The following is a 17,933-nucleotide window of genomic DNA, read 5'->3' on the forward strand; positions in this document are numbered from 1 at the left end:
CATGAGACTAGCATCAGGTTTTACTGTTACCATGGCAGCTATACCAGCAAAATACCTTACGTTTCTCTCATCCCCACAAACGCTTCTTCTTCATCATTCACATGAACATCTGAATTCAGTGAACCTTTAAAAAATACATTTGCTCAGTTGTGTCAGCAGAAGTCTTTTTGGTCAATCAGTGCATTCATTTTCAATGAACTATTTAAGATATTCATTCATTTTTCATTCAATTTATTCATAATTTTTTTTTACTCATTTGTCTCAGTTAGAATTGTTTATTTTAGTATATTGATTATATAGATTTGGAATTCTGAAGCCAACGCTCAGTTGTGTTCAGAAAAGTCGGGTTGTACATGTTATGCAGTTCATTTTAATGAACCAGTTCTAAAAAAAAAAAATTTGCTGATTAATTTGAGTGATCACTCAATAATGTTCGCAAAAGTCTGTCTGATTGTTTTTTATTAATCTGTTCATTTCAATGAGTTATGAAAAAAGATTCACTGATTAATTTGTTCCCATTTATTTTGAGAATATTCAACTTTTATTTAAATGTTTGTGTTACCCTAAAACAAATACAGTACATGATTCATTTGAGTAATAGTGTTGTTTAGTTTCTGACGAATCTGTTTGCTCTCAGTTCATATCAAAAAATCATTCATTGATTCATTCAAGTCATCACTCAGTAGTGTTCACATAAATCCTTATGATTGTTTCACTTGCATTATTTGCATGTATTTTAAAGGAAATACTGATGTCTATTACTGCATTTTCGATTACATTTGATTAGTTGTATTTAGCCCAGATTTATATAATGTTTGATGCTATCACGCCATTGAGATGCCCATTGTTGTTGAGCCAGATTTGTTTTTATTTTTATTATCATGTTTTTTTAAATTATAATATGATTATCATTTAATAAATATTATACCTTCAATTAGCATCAAAGTAGCTTCCTAATATGTAGTGAACTACTTTTTCAAAAGCTTGAAATTGAACTAATTTATAGCTTGGAGGTATCTTTCCCACAACGGTGTGTGTGTGTGTGTGTGTGTGTGTGTGTGTGTGTGTGTGTGTGTGTGTGTGTGTGTGTGTGTGTGTGTGTGTGTGTGTGTGTGTGTGTGTGTGTGTGTATGTGTGTGTGTCTGTGTGTGTGTGTGTATACGAGGCGGTCAGTCTGCAGTGTCACTTTGCGCTCTGCTGATTTAAGATTGGCCCTCATCAGAATTCCACTCTTGTCAAGCGTTAAAGTCGGAGAGAGAATTGACTGTCACTCCTTAATTGATAAACTCTCTCCTGTCCATGAGCACCAGCAGCTGCCAATCAATAATCATTGTGCCTCTGCAGATGAGGGAATGTTTAGATACATCTAAAATCGTGTGTGTGTGTGTGTGTGTGTGTGTGTGTGTGTGTGTGTGTGTGTGTGTGTGTGTGTGTGTGTGTGTGTGTGTGTGTGTGTGTGTGTGTGTGTGTGTGTGTGTGTGTGTGTGTTTGTTGCAGATTAACGCTAGTATGGACACACTGCCTGCAGTGAACAGTGGGAGAATCCCTGCTCCCCACGACTCAAGGGCAAATGTGTGTTATTAGTGTGTAAAGGGCAAACGAGTGTGTGTGGGATGTGCAGTGTCTGTCAAACATTGTGTTTGTGTATTCGCCTTTGAAACAGAACAAGATATTCGTCACCTGTGATGCGTACACGATAACAGATTGACATCCTATATTTCCATATATATGTTAAAGTACACATTAAGGTATAACAAAAGAGAATATTACAATTAAAAACTTTTTAATTTAACTTATTAATTTTAATTTTTTAGAAATATTAATATTTTACATATCTAATGTTTACCATATGTAAAACATATACTGCACATGTGTGTGTATATATATATATATATATATATATATATATATATATATATATACACACACATACATACATATATACATGTAATTTACATATATCGTATTTATAATATAAATAATTGTAATATTTTTTTAAATTCAGGTATTTCACTATATGTACTTATATGTATATGTGTGTATATATATAGATAATATTTTTAGCATTTCTTTTTTTTAATTTATAAATATGGCATCGCTATTTAATATATGACAAATGTAAAATTCTGTCAATTGCTTACCCTTAAAAACATTTGAAATGAACAATATTCTTGCTAATTTTTATCCATTATTTACACTCGAGTGATATAGTGCACCAGTCATGTGGGCGACTTTTACAATAATTCGATGGTGCCTTTTTGTCGATTTGAAGTTTGACAGCTCTGATTTTCTTCTGTTATATGGAAAGATTAGGATTTTCTCAGGTTTGAAACCGGGTGAGTAAATCTTGAGAGAATTCAAACTTTTGGTTTACCTATCCCTTTAAGATTTTTGCATTATTTTTATGTATAATTATTAAGCATATTTAAAGCAACCACCTGGAACGCATGAGCATCAAGCATCGTCCAGCATCACTCATGTTCATTAGAAAATGTAAAACTTTAGTGTTTTGGTAGTAAAGTCACAAATTACACACAAAATCTTTGCAATGGCTCCAATAGTCTGTGTGTGTGTGATTTTATAGTCCTGCTTTAATGTGTTTGGCAGAAGAGTTTATCTGGCGATATTCAGTGGTAATTAGGAGATCTCAGCAGGGTGCTTCGTTTTCTCCAAACAACTCTCGCTCACTATCTTACCTCTCCGTGTGTGTGTGTGTGTGTGCGTGCGTGCGTGCGTGTGTGTGTGTGGTGCGTGCGTGCGTGTGCGTGCGTGCGTGCATGTATTATTCTTGCTCAACAATTTTAGCATAGTATTTTAGGTGCTTCATATCTAGAACCTTTTCTGCCATCTAAACATTGGTACGAACCAAACAAGCGGATCAAGGGGGTCTTGGTCTGCTTTTGTGTGTACATAATTACACGTTTATAAGCTGTTTGTGACTTCTCAGCAGGTAAAAATACATCATATGTACAATGAGTGCATTTAGTCCAGCACACAGCATTATTTTGGATGTTCAATAAGTTCTGTTGCAAAATATGATGAAGCTTTTGTGTGTATGTGATGTGTGTGTTTTGTATCTTTTGTATTGGTCTTAAAAATGACAGTGTGAATGAATGCTAAGTCAACCAGGACTAAATATATCATTTTCTTTTTTGGTCCAGCTGTGAACACACCCGAAAATTGATTCAAGAACCCAAAGGTTTATTTTTGTTTAAGAGTGAGAACATTTTGCCAAAACTTTGTGTCTGCATGCATTATCCACAGCGGTTTGAATTAGCTAAACATGGCATTAGCTTCACCCTGGCATTCATTACGCCAGACTTTAATGTTTTTAACAATGCATATACAAATATGTGGGTAAAATCATCCTAGAATATGGTAATTTCCTGGCACGTGTTACGTTGCACAGCAAACCCAGACGGTTCTCCGAAAGCCATATGTGTATTCGAGACAGAGAGTGTTTGCGTGTGTATGCTATCATGTGTTTTGGCTTTAAAAGGGCTGCATGCAAGATTAGCGTCAGCGTTTAATGTATGTTTGCGTGAGAGAGGGTGAGTTGATGAACACCAGTAATTGATGATGTGCTGCCAAAAAATATCTGACAGATTCCCAAAAGTAAAAAGATATTTTGGAGCAAATAAACAGAGAGGGATTTTAAAAGCGCTGGTTTGTGCCCATAGCGAGCCCATTAGTCTAATTGATGGACGTTCGCCACAAAGTCCAGCCTGCTTCAGACCTCTTATGAAGCGCGCTGCATGTTTAAAGGACACAAGGAACATTTAATGGCTTTGCAAATAAACAAACCTCCTCACATGTAGGAGTTAGAGTTTGTGGGTCATTCTACACTATGAAGCAGGTGCATTTTTTAGTTTTGATGATTTTCTGGTCTTTGTTTGGTAAATATGAATTTTAATATTAATAATAAAACATTATGAATAAAGGACTGACATTTTAAGACTGAAAAGAACAAAATATAAGATAAAGTGATAAAACAGACTTTAAAGTGTTCCTGAAGAGTTCAAAAACACTTAAAAAAACACTTGTGAACTGATGCATAACAGACTCATTGTAATTGGCTAAACTATTCCTTTAAACCTCGAATGCTACTATAATTTCGGTGATTGTGGCCATGTGGATTATAACGCACTGATAATTAAATCAGATTTCCATTACTTTTTGTACAGACAAGCTGTAAAAACACACAAGCGTAGTTGAACCGTTTATGTGTTTACATATCTAATTATACTGCAGATACAGGTTTAATTATACAGATATCAGTTGTGCAAATTGTAATTTGTGTGTTTGTTCCGTGTCGGACACACACACACACACACACACACACACACACACACACACACACACACACACACACACACACACACACACACACACACACACACACACACACACACACACACACACACACACACACACACACACACACACACACACACACACACACACACTTCACAGAGAGCGCACATGGTGTGTATAATGTGACCAGCTCAGTGTCGGTTAGCATGTGTGCCACAGTGTCCTGCGGGACTGAGAGAAGCATCTGCAACCGTATCGCCGGGAAGACCAGACCATCTCCAAACACTGTGTGAGAGATTAATACAGGGTGTTTATTACTAAATAAAAGCCCATTTGAAAAGATATTACATTTAAATAAATGTATTACTAAATGTGCTTCTGTCAAAAATTATTGGAATACTAAATGACAAATACTAATGTAAAGTATTATTTAAAATATAGTAAGTAAATAAATTAGAAGAAATATATATATATAAATATATTTTATATATATTTTTTGATATATTTATGTATAAATATTTATATATAATTTTATAATCTTTTTTATATATTTAGAATAATGTATAAGTATGTGCGTGTGTATTATTATTATTATTATTATTATTATTATTATTATTATTATTATTATTATTAACATAAAAAATGTGTTAAATATTTTGTAAGCATATTATGTATTTGTGCTCGGAGTATATCGTTTTATAATATTTGTGATGATAACGCAATGAAACATGCCAAATTATGCAGACATAATTTTTGGTCATGCTAATACAAAGATATTATAAACGCATGCAAAAACAACAGAGAACCAACAAAATATTAATAAACTGATTGTGTTGTAGTCAATGTATGTTTTTTTCTATGCTTTGTTTTTCTATGCATTTTATTTGTATAATAAAATAAAACCTGTAGCTGTAGTTTGCCTTTTTTTGCTAAATAATTTTGCCAGATAAATACCTTAACATATATACCTTAACATATGTGTTTTTATAACTTGGTGTCAATGTAATATATAGGCAAGAAATTGAGAACAGTTGGCAAATTAATATAGAAATCAACTGATCCGATTTTAGAGTCCGTTTGAAAACTGTTTTACTTGTTTGACATGATGAACCCTTGATAAATGGCTTTTCAGACATGCTCTGCCGCTTAGTACCATGAACTCATTAGTTAACTCATAATTAAAACAGATTACACATGCATATAGATCAAGTCAACATCACAAGCCAGCATGCGTTGGCTTTAGGGGTTTGCAGACGGTTTCTAAACCTGCTGTTTTCACTCATGGGAGTTTTTCTTAGACAGAGTTACCTCTTGAACTGCTTTGTTTATTTTTAGTTTACCTCATGAACTGCCATGTCCTTTTGTTCCTTTCTTTCCACAGGAATCCACTGTCAGGGTTTGTTTAGCTTAACCGCAGCAACAGCAGTGCAAAGTACAGCAAATTTAGACTTTTTATAGTTGCCAGAAAAAATAACATGGCTCATCCAATCAGGTTTCAGAGTTTATTTAAAGTCTATTTTGACATAAAGTGTAGCCTGTGTGTGGTAGAATTAGGCCTTATCTCTTAATAACCTCATTAGGACCTTATCAATGATTTAATTCTAATTAAGAGGAATTTTAATGTGACAGGCTAACGAGGAACCGGATGCAATGTTAGCACGGTTAGCACATATTCACATTACTACAATTAACACATGTGCACTATAATGAATTCACACTACAGTCATAACTCAAACACACATTTTCATATTGACACATGAACGTTCATATAGTAGTCAGTCTCTCTTTTACAGGTCTACACACACTAGCCTCCACCAAAGGGTGTGTTAATGTCTCATTTTCCATTGTAACCCACTCATCGACCCGAAAACCGGCCAGCCCTCAGTGCTCAACAATCCTCAATTAAACTCAGCATGTTACTCAGATCCTCCTCAGTAAATGTCCACTGACTCTTTTTAAATGGCACTTTTCAATGTTTCCGTTCGGTGACGCATTAAGCAAACCAGAACTTCTGGTCAGCTTGAACCTCCTCTCCAGATAAACATTGACTATTTTCTTGAACCATGTTGCCAATTTTTTGGCATAAACCTTTGTGATTCCTTTTCATATTAATTGAAGTAGTTTGGAGCACCGATGCAAATATTATGATATTTGAATATAGTGAAAACTTTGGACTATGGACGTTTCTTTAGATGTTGTTTGTTGTCAGCGTGTTTAGGGGCAGCCAGTAACCAGTGCACTCTCAGGCTGTGTCTGAAATCTACCCCGATTCCCCTAAATAGGGCATTATTTGAGAGGACAGGCATTTGTAGTGGTGTCTGAGACCACAGTGAACATTATCAAGTGCACTCATTCAATATCAAGTGTACAACCCGCTCAACGGCTAGAGAATACCCATAATGCACTGTGAGAGTCGCCAAATGAATTCCCGCGTCTCACCAGAAGACGGCGAGATCTATTTTCCATACCGCTGGTCCAATGTGGGTACAGGGTAATATCATATAGGAATAAATTCCTTTTTAATTGATTATTAAATTGTTTAATTAAGGTTTATCCATAGTTTCCACGACAGAGTTCAAGATGCATCTTTTCATGCATATTTACTATTGAAGCTGCCAGTTTGCAAAGTTTCTAATAATTTTATGATTTTGCAAGCACAAACTATGCAAAAGCGGCAGCATTTCTGGCATATTCAGTTTCCGAATTCAATAACTCACTTTCAGGGAACTATATTAGTGGACTTATGTAGGGAATAGTGAATGAGGTTATATGGGGCGATTTCAAACACAGACTTAAAAATAAAGGTTCCAAAAGGTTTTCCATTTTTGTTTTTCCAAAGAACATTTCAGTGAACTTTTCTTAAAATATATTTTTTTCTTGGTGTAAACAAAGACTTAAGATATACAAAGAGGGTCCACACATATTACTTATGAATAAGAGAAAGTACAATGCTCTATATGACTGAATTAGTCCCGCCTTCTAAATAAAAAAGGCAGTTGTTGATTGATAGCTCCGATTGCTCTAAAAAAAGTTTGAGACGCGTGCTTAGGACTACACATGGGCATTATTGGTTTGTCTAGCCTGAACAATAAGCTTTTTTTAACACTGAGCATATGAAACAACATTTATGGAACAGTTTATGCCAGATTTTGTTGCTGATTTGAAATATGTTATTTAAATGTGAGTTCGCAAGCAGTTTTTGAGATTTCAGGAGAACCCCGTTGAAGTAGATACAGATACCCACAATCGCTGCCCGGAGGTGTTGCAAATATGACAGACTTTGGTTTAAGGAACATTTTAATCATTTAAAGAATCTTTTCCTCTATAAAGAGCCTTTTGTTCAATGGAAAGGTTTCATGGATGTTAAAGGTTCTTCATGGAACCATCAATGCCAATAAGGAAGCTTTATTTTTAAGGATGGTATCATGTCATGGCATGGGGCAGACTCAGTTCTGCGTTCGGGTAGAGATGGATGCATTACAGGCTCAGGCCTGACTTCACTGTAGGTGTTAAGATGGATGAAGAGATGAGCAAATGCAATCGGATGAAGCTTCATAGCCCTGAAGCGCCAAACAATTTTTGAAATCCATAAGACGTATAGGATCTTGTTAGAGGTGTTTGCTTAGCCAGCATCAAAATTATTATTAATGCTCAGAGATTTGAAAAAATCGGCAAGTACAAACACATACTAATCGCCAGTGCATTCTCTTATTATCTGTATAATATTTTTAGCATTGTATTAAACTTTCAAACTGATTATTATATGACAAATGTATCAAATTTATGCAGATTTATCAAAACAGGTTTTCCTGGTTGAAATAATGAGATGCAAACTATATGCATCTCAAAAAAATATGAAATATATAATTATAATTTTTGATACATAAAACATCTTATACGATATATACTGTGGGTGCATATTGTTTTCTGTCAGAGATTTGAAAGGACTCAAAACAAGTGATTTTTTCAATCTTATTTGGCTGAATAATATCAAGTTTGATATCAAAAAATAGATTGATAGAACTTTTTTATAATTTTATATTTATTTAAGTGCTAAAAATTCTATTAGTATTTCATATTTTATGAATGTTAACACAGTAACTAGCTGATTGTGTATGTTGTTACCAATTTCCATCTATCTTTACTTTTGCTTTTCTCCATTAATCAGTTTTCCTCCTATCCCACACACACACACACACACACACACACACACACACACACACACACACACACACACACACACACACACACACACACACACACACACACACACACACACACACACACACACACACACACACACACACACACACACACACACACACACACACACACACACACACACACCTCCTCTGCTGAGGCATGCATGAAAGAGGATTTCCTGAAGACCAAAGAGGGCCATTACCCAGGGGTCATTAGGCCTCAAGTAGAGCATGTCAGCACTGTAACTCTATTTCTGTGTGTGTGTGTTCATAACACACATTTGCATGAAATTCTGTACATGCAGGAGAGATGTGTGTCGCACGTTTTCATGTTGCCGCAAGTGACTGAAGCCCCGTGATTTCTTCTGTACAAAACACAGATTTTGTTCCTTCAAATTCAGTGTTGTAAATCACCAAATCATTTATGGCCATGTATGTTGATTTAGACTTTATTTGTGGTTATTGTTCAGTCATTTTTCCTACTCTGTTTTTATTGTCTAATTTAAAAATAGCATTGAATTAGTTTTATGCTTGACATTTTAGGTGTGCTATAGCAAGATTGCCCTTCTTAAAGAACATTTAGCTCCTGCTGTTCCTGACAGTTAAAATGCTCTAGAAATGGCATTAGCTTTAAAGCATGCATGCCTATTTTCATTGTTCATGCAATATTCAGAGTAAACGTCTTTTACAGTCCCATGTCCTCGTGGGAGTTAAAAGCTTGATGGAACAAAATCTTCCCAATGCACAAATCTGATCATAATAGAAGTGAAATTTGTGAAATTGCATTTTTTTCTGTTGATAAAAGGATTATTCAGATGGGACTGCTTTTCCCGGAGAAGCTAAATTTGTGTTTCATGGAAAGTTTCGTTCAAACTCTCCGGTTAGATTATTTTGCTTTACATATTGAAATCAAAATGGACAAGTCTTTTTTTTTTATGGAATATTGCTGTATTTATTATAAATTATGTATCCGCATACATCATTATTATTTTTTTAAATTCATGTGCCTCGCAATTGGGGCAACCTGTCACTCACATGAGAACCAACAATAGCAAACCACATCCGTCCAATCAATTCCTCATGGACAAAATAAACCCTGATATATGTCACAATAGGAAGGAAAATTGACTGTAACTTCATGCCAACTGTTTTGCTTTTATCTTTGCTGCCATCTTGATGTTCATTAGTGACCTTCTTTAACACACATCCAGAAGATATCCAGATTAATAATTGTAAGTCAAGCATCTAGAGAGCTGATCTTGTCCATATAGTGATAAAAACGTCTCAGATCAGCTGCAAGTGCGCCAGCTCCAACGAGTCTGACTGATGAAACCTCATTCCTTTACGCCGTCTCTGAGGGTTGGCTGTGTGTGTGTGTGTGTGTGTGTGTGACTCATCATCAGTTTAAGACACTCTGGCATTTGAGCATAAAACTCCCAGTATGCCTTCAGCATTGTGGAAAAGGTCTCTGCTAGTGTTTTGCGGTGCGAGGACAACCCTGTTTATCTCCTGTCAACTGCTGATTAATCTTTATTGTAACTTTATTGTAAATGGAATGATGCTTAAAAGACATTTCATTGACTTGTCATTAAGTATGATAATAATGAATTCAGTTAGTTTATTTAGCATCCCCATATTTAAAAAAAGATTTGTACTTAAATGCCAAGATTTTTTTTGTTCACATAATATTATTAGTTGAACAATTATATAAATAAATGCATTAATTCAAAAAATAAATATTATTAAAATTAATTATTATAATATAGTATTTATTAATGTAATAAATAAATAGTGTGTGTGTGTGTATATATAATAATTCTAATGCTATTTATTTATTTTGATTTATTTATATAATTGTTCAACAAGTGTTCTTTTATGAACTGCTAGTTTCCATATGTGGATTCTCTTTCGGATATATAGATAAAATATTATTATAATTAATTATTATAATATATTTTATTACAATAAATAAATAGATAATGTGTGTATATATATATATATATATATATATATATATATATATATATATATATATATATATATATAAAATGATCATAATATTTTATTTATTTATGTAATTGTTCAAAGAGGATATATATTAATAAATAAGTAATATATATGTACGATTTATGTGTGTGTGTGTGTATATATATATATAATTACAATACTATTCTATTTATCTATTTATTTATTATTGTATTTAATTGATTAATTGTTCAACAAATTTTTTTATGAACTGGTAGTTTTACATCTTTCAGAAGTAAATATAAATAAAACATTGTTATAATGTATGTTATTATCGTAAATAAATAAATAAATTCTGACATAGGATCCTACCCTCCCTCTGCCCCCATTGAGAGTTCCCTGTTTCACAAAACACATCAATAAAATAGGTTGTGTATTCTTTTTCAGGTTGTCTTAATGTGGAAAACAATGGTTAGTCACACATCATCACGTGCCCTTGCTTTCCCAGGCTAATATATCAGCTAACATGACTCTGTGTGGTGTAGTAAAGCTGTGTTGTTAAACATAGTACTCGGTGGGGCGAGAGGTCTGTTGTCGAGGTCGTTTTCTCTTAAGCTGAACATATTGCTGCACGGCCAGAGAGAGGAGAAATGGATGAAGAGAGCAGAAGATAAGACAAGCGCGCGTGGGCCGCTGGAGTCCACAAGTGTGGAGGGGTTATTTTAGTATTAGTGAGAGAATGCTTCGAGCCCTCTTCCTATCTTAGAGACAGGAGCCATACGCTATGATTAATTTCTCTCCAAGCATGTCCTACTTGTGTGTGTGTGTGTGAATGTGTGTGTGGCCGTGCATGCTTGTGTTTTTGTATCTAGGTGCATGAGTTCCCCCCTCGGCTCTGCCTAGAGCCTTCTCGGATTAACGCTACACATTTCTGCCTCTTTTCCTTGATCAGTATCTGATCGCTACTGACAGGATCTTTCAGCACTCACAGGCACAGGCTGGGATCGATTTAGCTTGAGCCCATTCGTCGGTGTGTTATACTCTGTCATATGGCTCCCCCTCCGTCTCGTCTACGGAAGTATGTTGTCTCTCGCTGAGTAACAGCATGATGGCTGGACACCTGGTTCCTGTAGGAAAGGAAAATGAGATCTCTTTAATGCCCCAGTTGTTTCTCCTAGACAGAATTGAGATCAAATGGAGATGTTTGCCTCAGTTTATGTTCCTGGTTTTATTGTTAATAATTCATTGATGCATGCTATAATTTGTCATTATGCATGACAAAAATTGTCTTGACTTGCAAAAAATCTTAACTTGCTCTGCCCCTGAAACGACCTTCCTGTTTGGATGACATCACCTAGGCCACACAAGCTGTTGATAGTGTTAATACCAATTTTTCACAATCCAATCAATTCCTGATTGAAAAAATCAGGCCCCGTCCTAATTTTTTTAATTTAATTATTATTTTTTAATTCAGTAATACGTCATATTAATGAAAATAAAAACAGTTGTGAATGCTGTTTTATAGGGCTGCACATTTAATTGAAATGAAATGATTATTAAATAAATATTGTAATTTTACAGTTGTACACTAGTTTTCTTATTTTTACAGTGAAATATTACAATAGTAAAATTTCTTATTTTGTTTATTATTAATACTACTACTAATACTACTACAACTATTATAATAATACTTTTTCTATTTTTATTTTCTCCTAAATCAGGAAGCCTTACTGTTTTATATTAACTTTTAATTTTTTGTTTCTCAGTGGTTTCTCCTGGGTAAAAGATGCCATTATTGTCAGATATGTATCCTAGACTTTAAGTGTGTGTTCACACTCGGCATGTTTTGTTGGATTAAAACGAACGCTGGTGCGATTGCTCTGTTAGTGCGGTTCAGTTGAATAAGTGTGAACGCTGCCATCTGAACCCTGGTGTAGACCAAACAACAGGACCCAAAAGATGGACTGAACAAGATTGAACAGGACTGAAAAGATGAGTCCAAACAACCCTAGTGCGGTTCAAATGAAATATGAACACGACACGGACCAAAGACATGTAAAAGAACCAAAAACGGGACATGATGTAACAAGATGCGACACTAAAAAGGACAGAATGCTCAAGTATAACAGTTTTTTCTTGTGATAGTCACAATGTTTCCCATCACAGTTCAGTAGACATCAGAACCGCGTCTCCTCACAGCAGATCTGTGTTTGTGTGTGTGACGGAGGATTCCTGACGCTGTTTTGACTCCTTTACACTTTATAAGCTCTTCACGAGCTGGTCTAAATACCATCATAACAACATGCTCATTTAGCCCAACTCAGCATTGTTTTTGATGTTTCTGTAAGTTTCGTCGCTATCGCTAATACTTAATAAAAGCCGTCCAATCCGGTTCTGAACATATCCCTGTGCCTTCAGGTTCAGCATCTTTGGTGTTTTTTGGGTCCGGACTAAACGAACCAGCGAAACGAACTACCAGTGTGAACACATCCTGAGAGATCTCAAACTGTTTAAACATTACTCATTAAATTCTTCTAAGACCAAATCATCTGTGTGTAAAATATTGTATACACATTGATTCTATATAGTGCTGCTAGTCTTGTGTCAAATGACGTACACTGTAGATGGAAGACCATGGGACCCTATCAAGGAGATGAGTAACACTCTCTCCAATCCAATCCATTATATTTATATAGCACATTTTAAGAAACATAGGTTTACAAAGTGCTGAACAAGAAATAAAACATATAAACACATAAAACAACAAGACTACACAGCTCTCATGCTGGGTTAAAAGCCAGGGAATACAAGTGGGTTTTAAGACGGGATTTAAAACATTCAAGGGTCGGGCCAGTTTGACCTCATTCACAGTTTAGGGGCTGCTGCTGAAAAAGCACGGTCACCCCTGGTTTTTAACTTGGTTTTTGGACTGACCAGCTGAAGTTGGTCAGTAGACCTAAGTGACCGTGGGGGGGGGGGGGGGTGGGGGGGGGGTGTAGAGTTGTAAGAGGTCTGAGATGTAGTGAGGTGCCAACCAATTTAAAAACAACTTAAACACAAACAATAAGATCTTAAAATGTATTCTAGAATGGACCGGGTGCGAGTGGAGCGAGGCCAGCACTGTTGTAATGTGTTCAAGCTTGCGAGTTCCGGTTAAAAGGCAAGCGGCCGAGTCTTGTACTAGCCGTAAGCTTGAGAGAGAGGTTTGGTGAACGCCAATGTAAAGTGCATTACAGTAGTCTAGACGAGTTGAGATAAAAGCATGAATCACACCACTCACATTTCTTCAGAAAATGTAAAAATCTAGTTTCTATTTTGATGTATTCTGGCATTTTAAGAGCAACTTCTGAGAAAACTGATCCTTAAACGAAACCGAGCTGTGAAAGATCAACCTCTGAGCTTGAAATTTTCCTCAGGGCTTTTCACTTTCTCTCTGTCTCTTTCCTTCCTCCTTCCTCAACACAATGTAAGACTCAATTAGGGAGAACAGTGATGTACAGCAATGCCAAACACACCCCATTGGTCTCCTCTATGCTCAGTTAAGCTGCTTGTGTGTCAGGCCGGTCTGTAGAGGAAGAGGGATCAGTGCCTCCTTCTCATTCTCAGCATTGGCCACTTCCCAGGAATCAATACTTTTCTGATGGTTGGCTGGATTTGGGAAAGGTCTCCTCATTGCATTTTCACTTAGGGACTGATGCTAGTTAATGTGTCTAGGCTGAGGCCTGCTCAACCCATTTACTACAGTAAAAATAACACATACACTCATAAATGTTCTGTGCCATATTCGTGCATCATATTTACTTTACTTACAAAAATGACTATGGTGCTGTAACGTTTTTGACATGATACCATAGTAATACCGATAACAATATACAATACGATTTCATTAGTTAACATTAATTAACTACATTAGTTAACATGAACTAATAGTAAACTGTACTTCTACAGCATTTATTAATCATTTACTAATACATTATTAAAACTAAATGTTGTATTTGTTAACATTAGTTAAGGCACTGTGAACTAACATGAACAAACAATGAACGACTGTATTTTTATTAGCTAACATTAACAAAGATTAATAAATACTGTAACAAATGCATTGCTCATAGTTAGTTAATGTTAGTTAATACACTAATAATGTTAACAAATGAAACTATTGTAAAGTGTTACTGTAATACCTATATATATATATATATATATATATATATATATATATATATAAAACAAAAATTGTATAAACCTAAATGATTCTCAATAATAAGAAAGATAATTTCAAACGAATACAAATGTTCAGTGACAACAATTTAAGTTAGCAATATTCTATTATAAAGATATTTTAAATTGCCATTGTCTACCACTTCAGAGTCCACTACAGCTTTCAAAATTGACAAAAGACCTTTACTTTGAAATTGTTTGAATATGTAAACGTACAGTATGATTACAAACAGACACAGCGGGGAACAGAAAATAAATGGAAAGGAGTTTACCAGATGCTGGCAACCTAAATCATGATGCAATTATCCATCACGCAAACACACACGGGACATAAGGACAAGCTGAATGCAGGAGTGATAATCTTTTGTGTGTGAGCGAGAGAGAGGCTGACACTGTGTATTGTCTGCTTTGATCAATACTGAGTCAAGGGCACCTGAGCAGTGTGTTTGAGGAAGAGGCAGTGTGTCATTTGTCCCTTTCTGATCAGACTGTGTGATAACATCCTCGTGACGCAGCGGCCCTGAAGGACAACTGTGTTTCACGCTCCAACTAGTACAGACAACAAGAGAATGATGAACTCATGAATTAGGGAATTCCCACAAGATTGAATTCCGACTTTCTGCACACTGCACACAAAGAAAGTGTGCGTGTGTTTGTGTTAGAGTGTGTTGTTCACCTGTTGGTCCATCTGCACTGATTGAATGAAAATGAATGCCAATGGATTAGATAACACAGTATTGAAAGCTGCAGGATCTTTTCTCTTCACTGACTTGTTCTTCATATTTTTTGCTCAATGTTTTTTAATCAACTGGTGTTTTGGTGAAAGCATTATGAAAAAGTGTTACTGTACGATTTGAAACCTCTCTATACCATGGGACCACCACAGAACTTTTTGTATGGAGCACCATGGTAGGATCATGGTAAAGGGGTGTAAATCAGACGTTTCATCACAATACAATCTGACATTGATTCTCTCAGCCAGAGATATGATATTGGCCAATACATCAAAACATGCCATGATACGATTTGATTTTTGGGGCCTGCAATCGATTTATTGACATTATTTTGTGCCTATTTCACACAACTATTTTTTTTGGAGGGAAATGCAAATCCTGTGTCCAAATTTTAAATAATAGAAAACTAAATCTTATATATATTATTATTATTATTATTTTATTATTATGTGTTGCATCTTTTGAAATACTATTTCAGTTTTTCTACTTCAAAATTTTACATTTCATGTAATGTTCTTCTTTCAGACAAACACAATCTGAGTTAGCCTATATTAAAAAATATCTAGGCTCTGATTAATCTGATTATCTGATTAATATCCAGGCTCTTCCAAGCTTTTAATGGGAGTTAATGGTACCTTGTTTTTTGGAAGCGCAAACATTCATCCGTCATAAAAGTAGGCTAATCTATTCGGCTTTAATGATGTGTTTGGCTGTTTTAACTCTGATTGTGTTTGGCTGAAAGAAGAAAGTCATTTACACATATGGCTTGATGGTGAGTAGCCTAAATTATGGGATCATTTTCATTTTTGGGTGAACTAACCTAACTCTTTAAGTGAGTGGTACGTAATACTATGATACTAAAATATGTAACATATACTTAAAGAATGCCATGTTCCATATTGAACATATTATATTTCATACAGTCTCCGTTTGGATAACTACTGAACAACAGGGTCTTCTCAAGACGCGCGCCCCCGTCTGTCGCGTAGTGATAGCGCGCTTCCCCCGCTCTTCTGAGAGAGAGAGAGAGAGAGAGAGAGAGAGAGAGAGAGAGAGCAAATAAGGCTGAGCAGCGCCAACAGCAGCATCGCCAGTGGCGGCAGCAGCGTCAACGCATCTGCGCGTCTCAGATCTGCCTTGTCTCGGGCCAATCATCCCCACAGACCCGTTACCGATTGAGATTTAACAGCGGCTTTGGATCTTAACGAGCCTTCTACATCCCCGTCGACATCTCGGCGTCACTCCCCATTCGCTTGACTACCGGTTCCGTTTATATCCACACAGTTTCTTGAAATTTTAATGGAAAATGGCGTTGTTTGCTCAGTCCTCCACTCTGTTCTGCGTGCTCTCCGTCCAAACTGTGCTGCTCCTCAGCTTCTCCTCACCGGGAACGGCGACGCTCCTCTTCCCTCAGCACTACACGTAAGTACCTCAAGAAGAAGCGCGAGCGCGGAACGCGTCTTCCGCGCGCGTTTCACAGCGTCCCAGTTTCGTGAGACACTCGAGAGGTCTCCGTTAACGCGTCAATTTGTTTTTATTTTTTAATCACCGTTCATATTTGTAGTCCTAAACAATTCTGCACGATTGTTTACCATTGCCAAGGACGTTAGTCGTTCAATTATTGATTGAAAGAGGCGTGACAGGAGAACGGGGATAGTTAAGCGGTTCAGCGTAGATGCTTTTGTAGTTGCTTGCTGTCATGTTACCGATCACGGATACGGTAACGACGGCGGAGTGTTCCGCACGTTTGAATGCTGCTACTTTTTGACAGAAGCGCATCACGCAAACGCTTTTTTGTTATTGAACTGTCAGCCTTTAGATAGAGGATTCCCACGGTCATGAATAGCCTGAAAACATCAGGGAATAAAAAAAAAATACCGTTTTCCTGTCCTGGAAAAGTCATTTTAAGATCTTAGGATTGTAGTGCGACCAGCTTCAAATTGTGAGCGAGTGCAACATCTTTAAAATAATTCTAAAATAATGTCATTGGTCAAAAGGTGTGAGCACCTTGTAGATAATAGCACGTTTCTTTAAAAACGTACGTTAGTTTTTCTTTAGTTGTGATTTTTTAACTCATGAAATGTGGAGTCTCACTTGTATGTATCAGTGACCTGTCTGATATCGATTATTGCGGATAAACTACCCATGATAACAGCCTAGAGGAGAATGAAATTGCTCAAATTTTTTCTTAAAGCATCAACTTTGCCTGAGACAACTGTTGACACACAGCAAGGGAATAGAGGTATACAATTAATGTGGTTTTCTCTTCATTTAATTAATTCATTAACATTTAAAACAACAATTGAGTTCTCTCTTGAGAAATGTTTCTTTCCTGATCAGTTTTATACTCTTTATTTTCTCCAAAAACTGCAGTAGATTCCTAATGCCTGATATACCAGATATGCAAGTATGCATTGCATGCATACTCCTATCCATAAAGTTTAGAATTGGTTGTTGCAGTATATACTGGAGTTGTGTATTTGACCTGGAGGGATGTAAG

At 35.9% G+C, this 17,933-nt stretch overlaps 1 protein-coding gene across 2 annotated transcripts in view; it reads left to right on the top strand.

The window, feature by feature from the left end:
• The first annotated feature begins 16,519 nt into the window (after positions 1 to 16,519).
• Positions 16,520 to 17,933, top strand: part of cacna2d2a (calcium channel, voltage-dependent, alpha 2/delta subunit 2a) — a 236,826-nt gene continuing 235,412 nt past the window's right edge. For both annotated transcript variants that reach the window (XM_077197787.1, XM_077197786.1), the window contains exon 1: positions 16,520 to 16,855. In XM_077197787.1, the coding sequence (XP_077053902.1) occupies positions 16,740 to 16,855 (116 nt within the window). In that variant the 5' untranslated portion in view covers positions 16,520 to 16,739. The remainder of the gene's footprint in view (positions 16,856 to 17,933) is intronic.

The sequence above is a fragment of the Siphateles boraxobius genome, unplaced genomic scaffold (assembly GCF_051911475.1).
Source record: "Siphateles boraxobius isolate OS27281-9 unplaced genomic scaffold, OSU_SipBor_1 41, whole genome shotgun sequence".
NCBI classification, from domain to species: domain Eukaryota; kingdom Metazoa; phylum Chordata; class Actinopteri; order Cypriniformes; family Leuciscidae; genus Siphateles; species Siphateles boraxobius.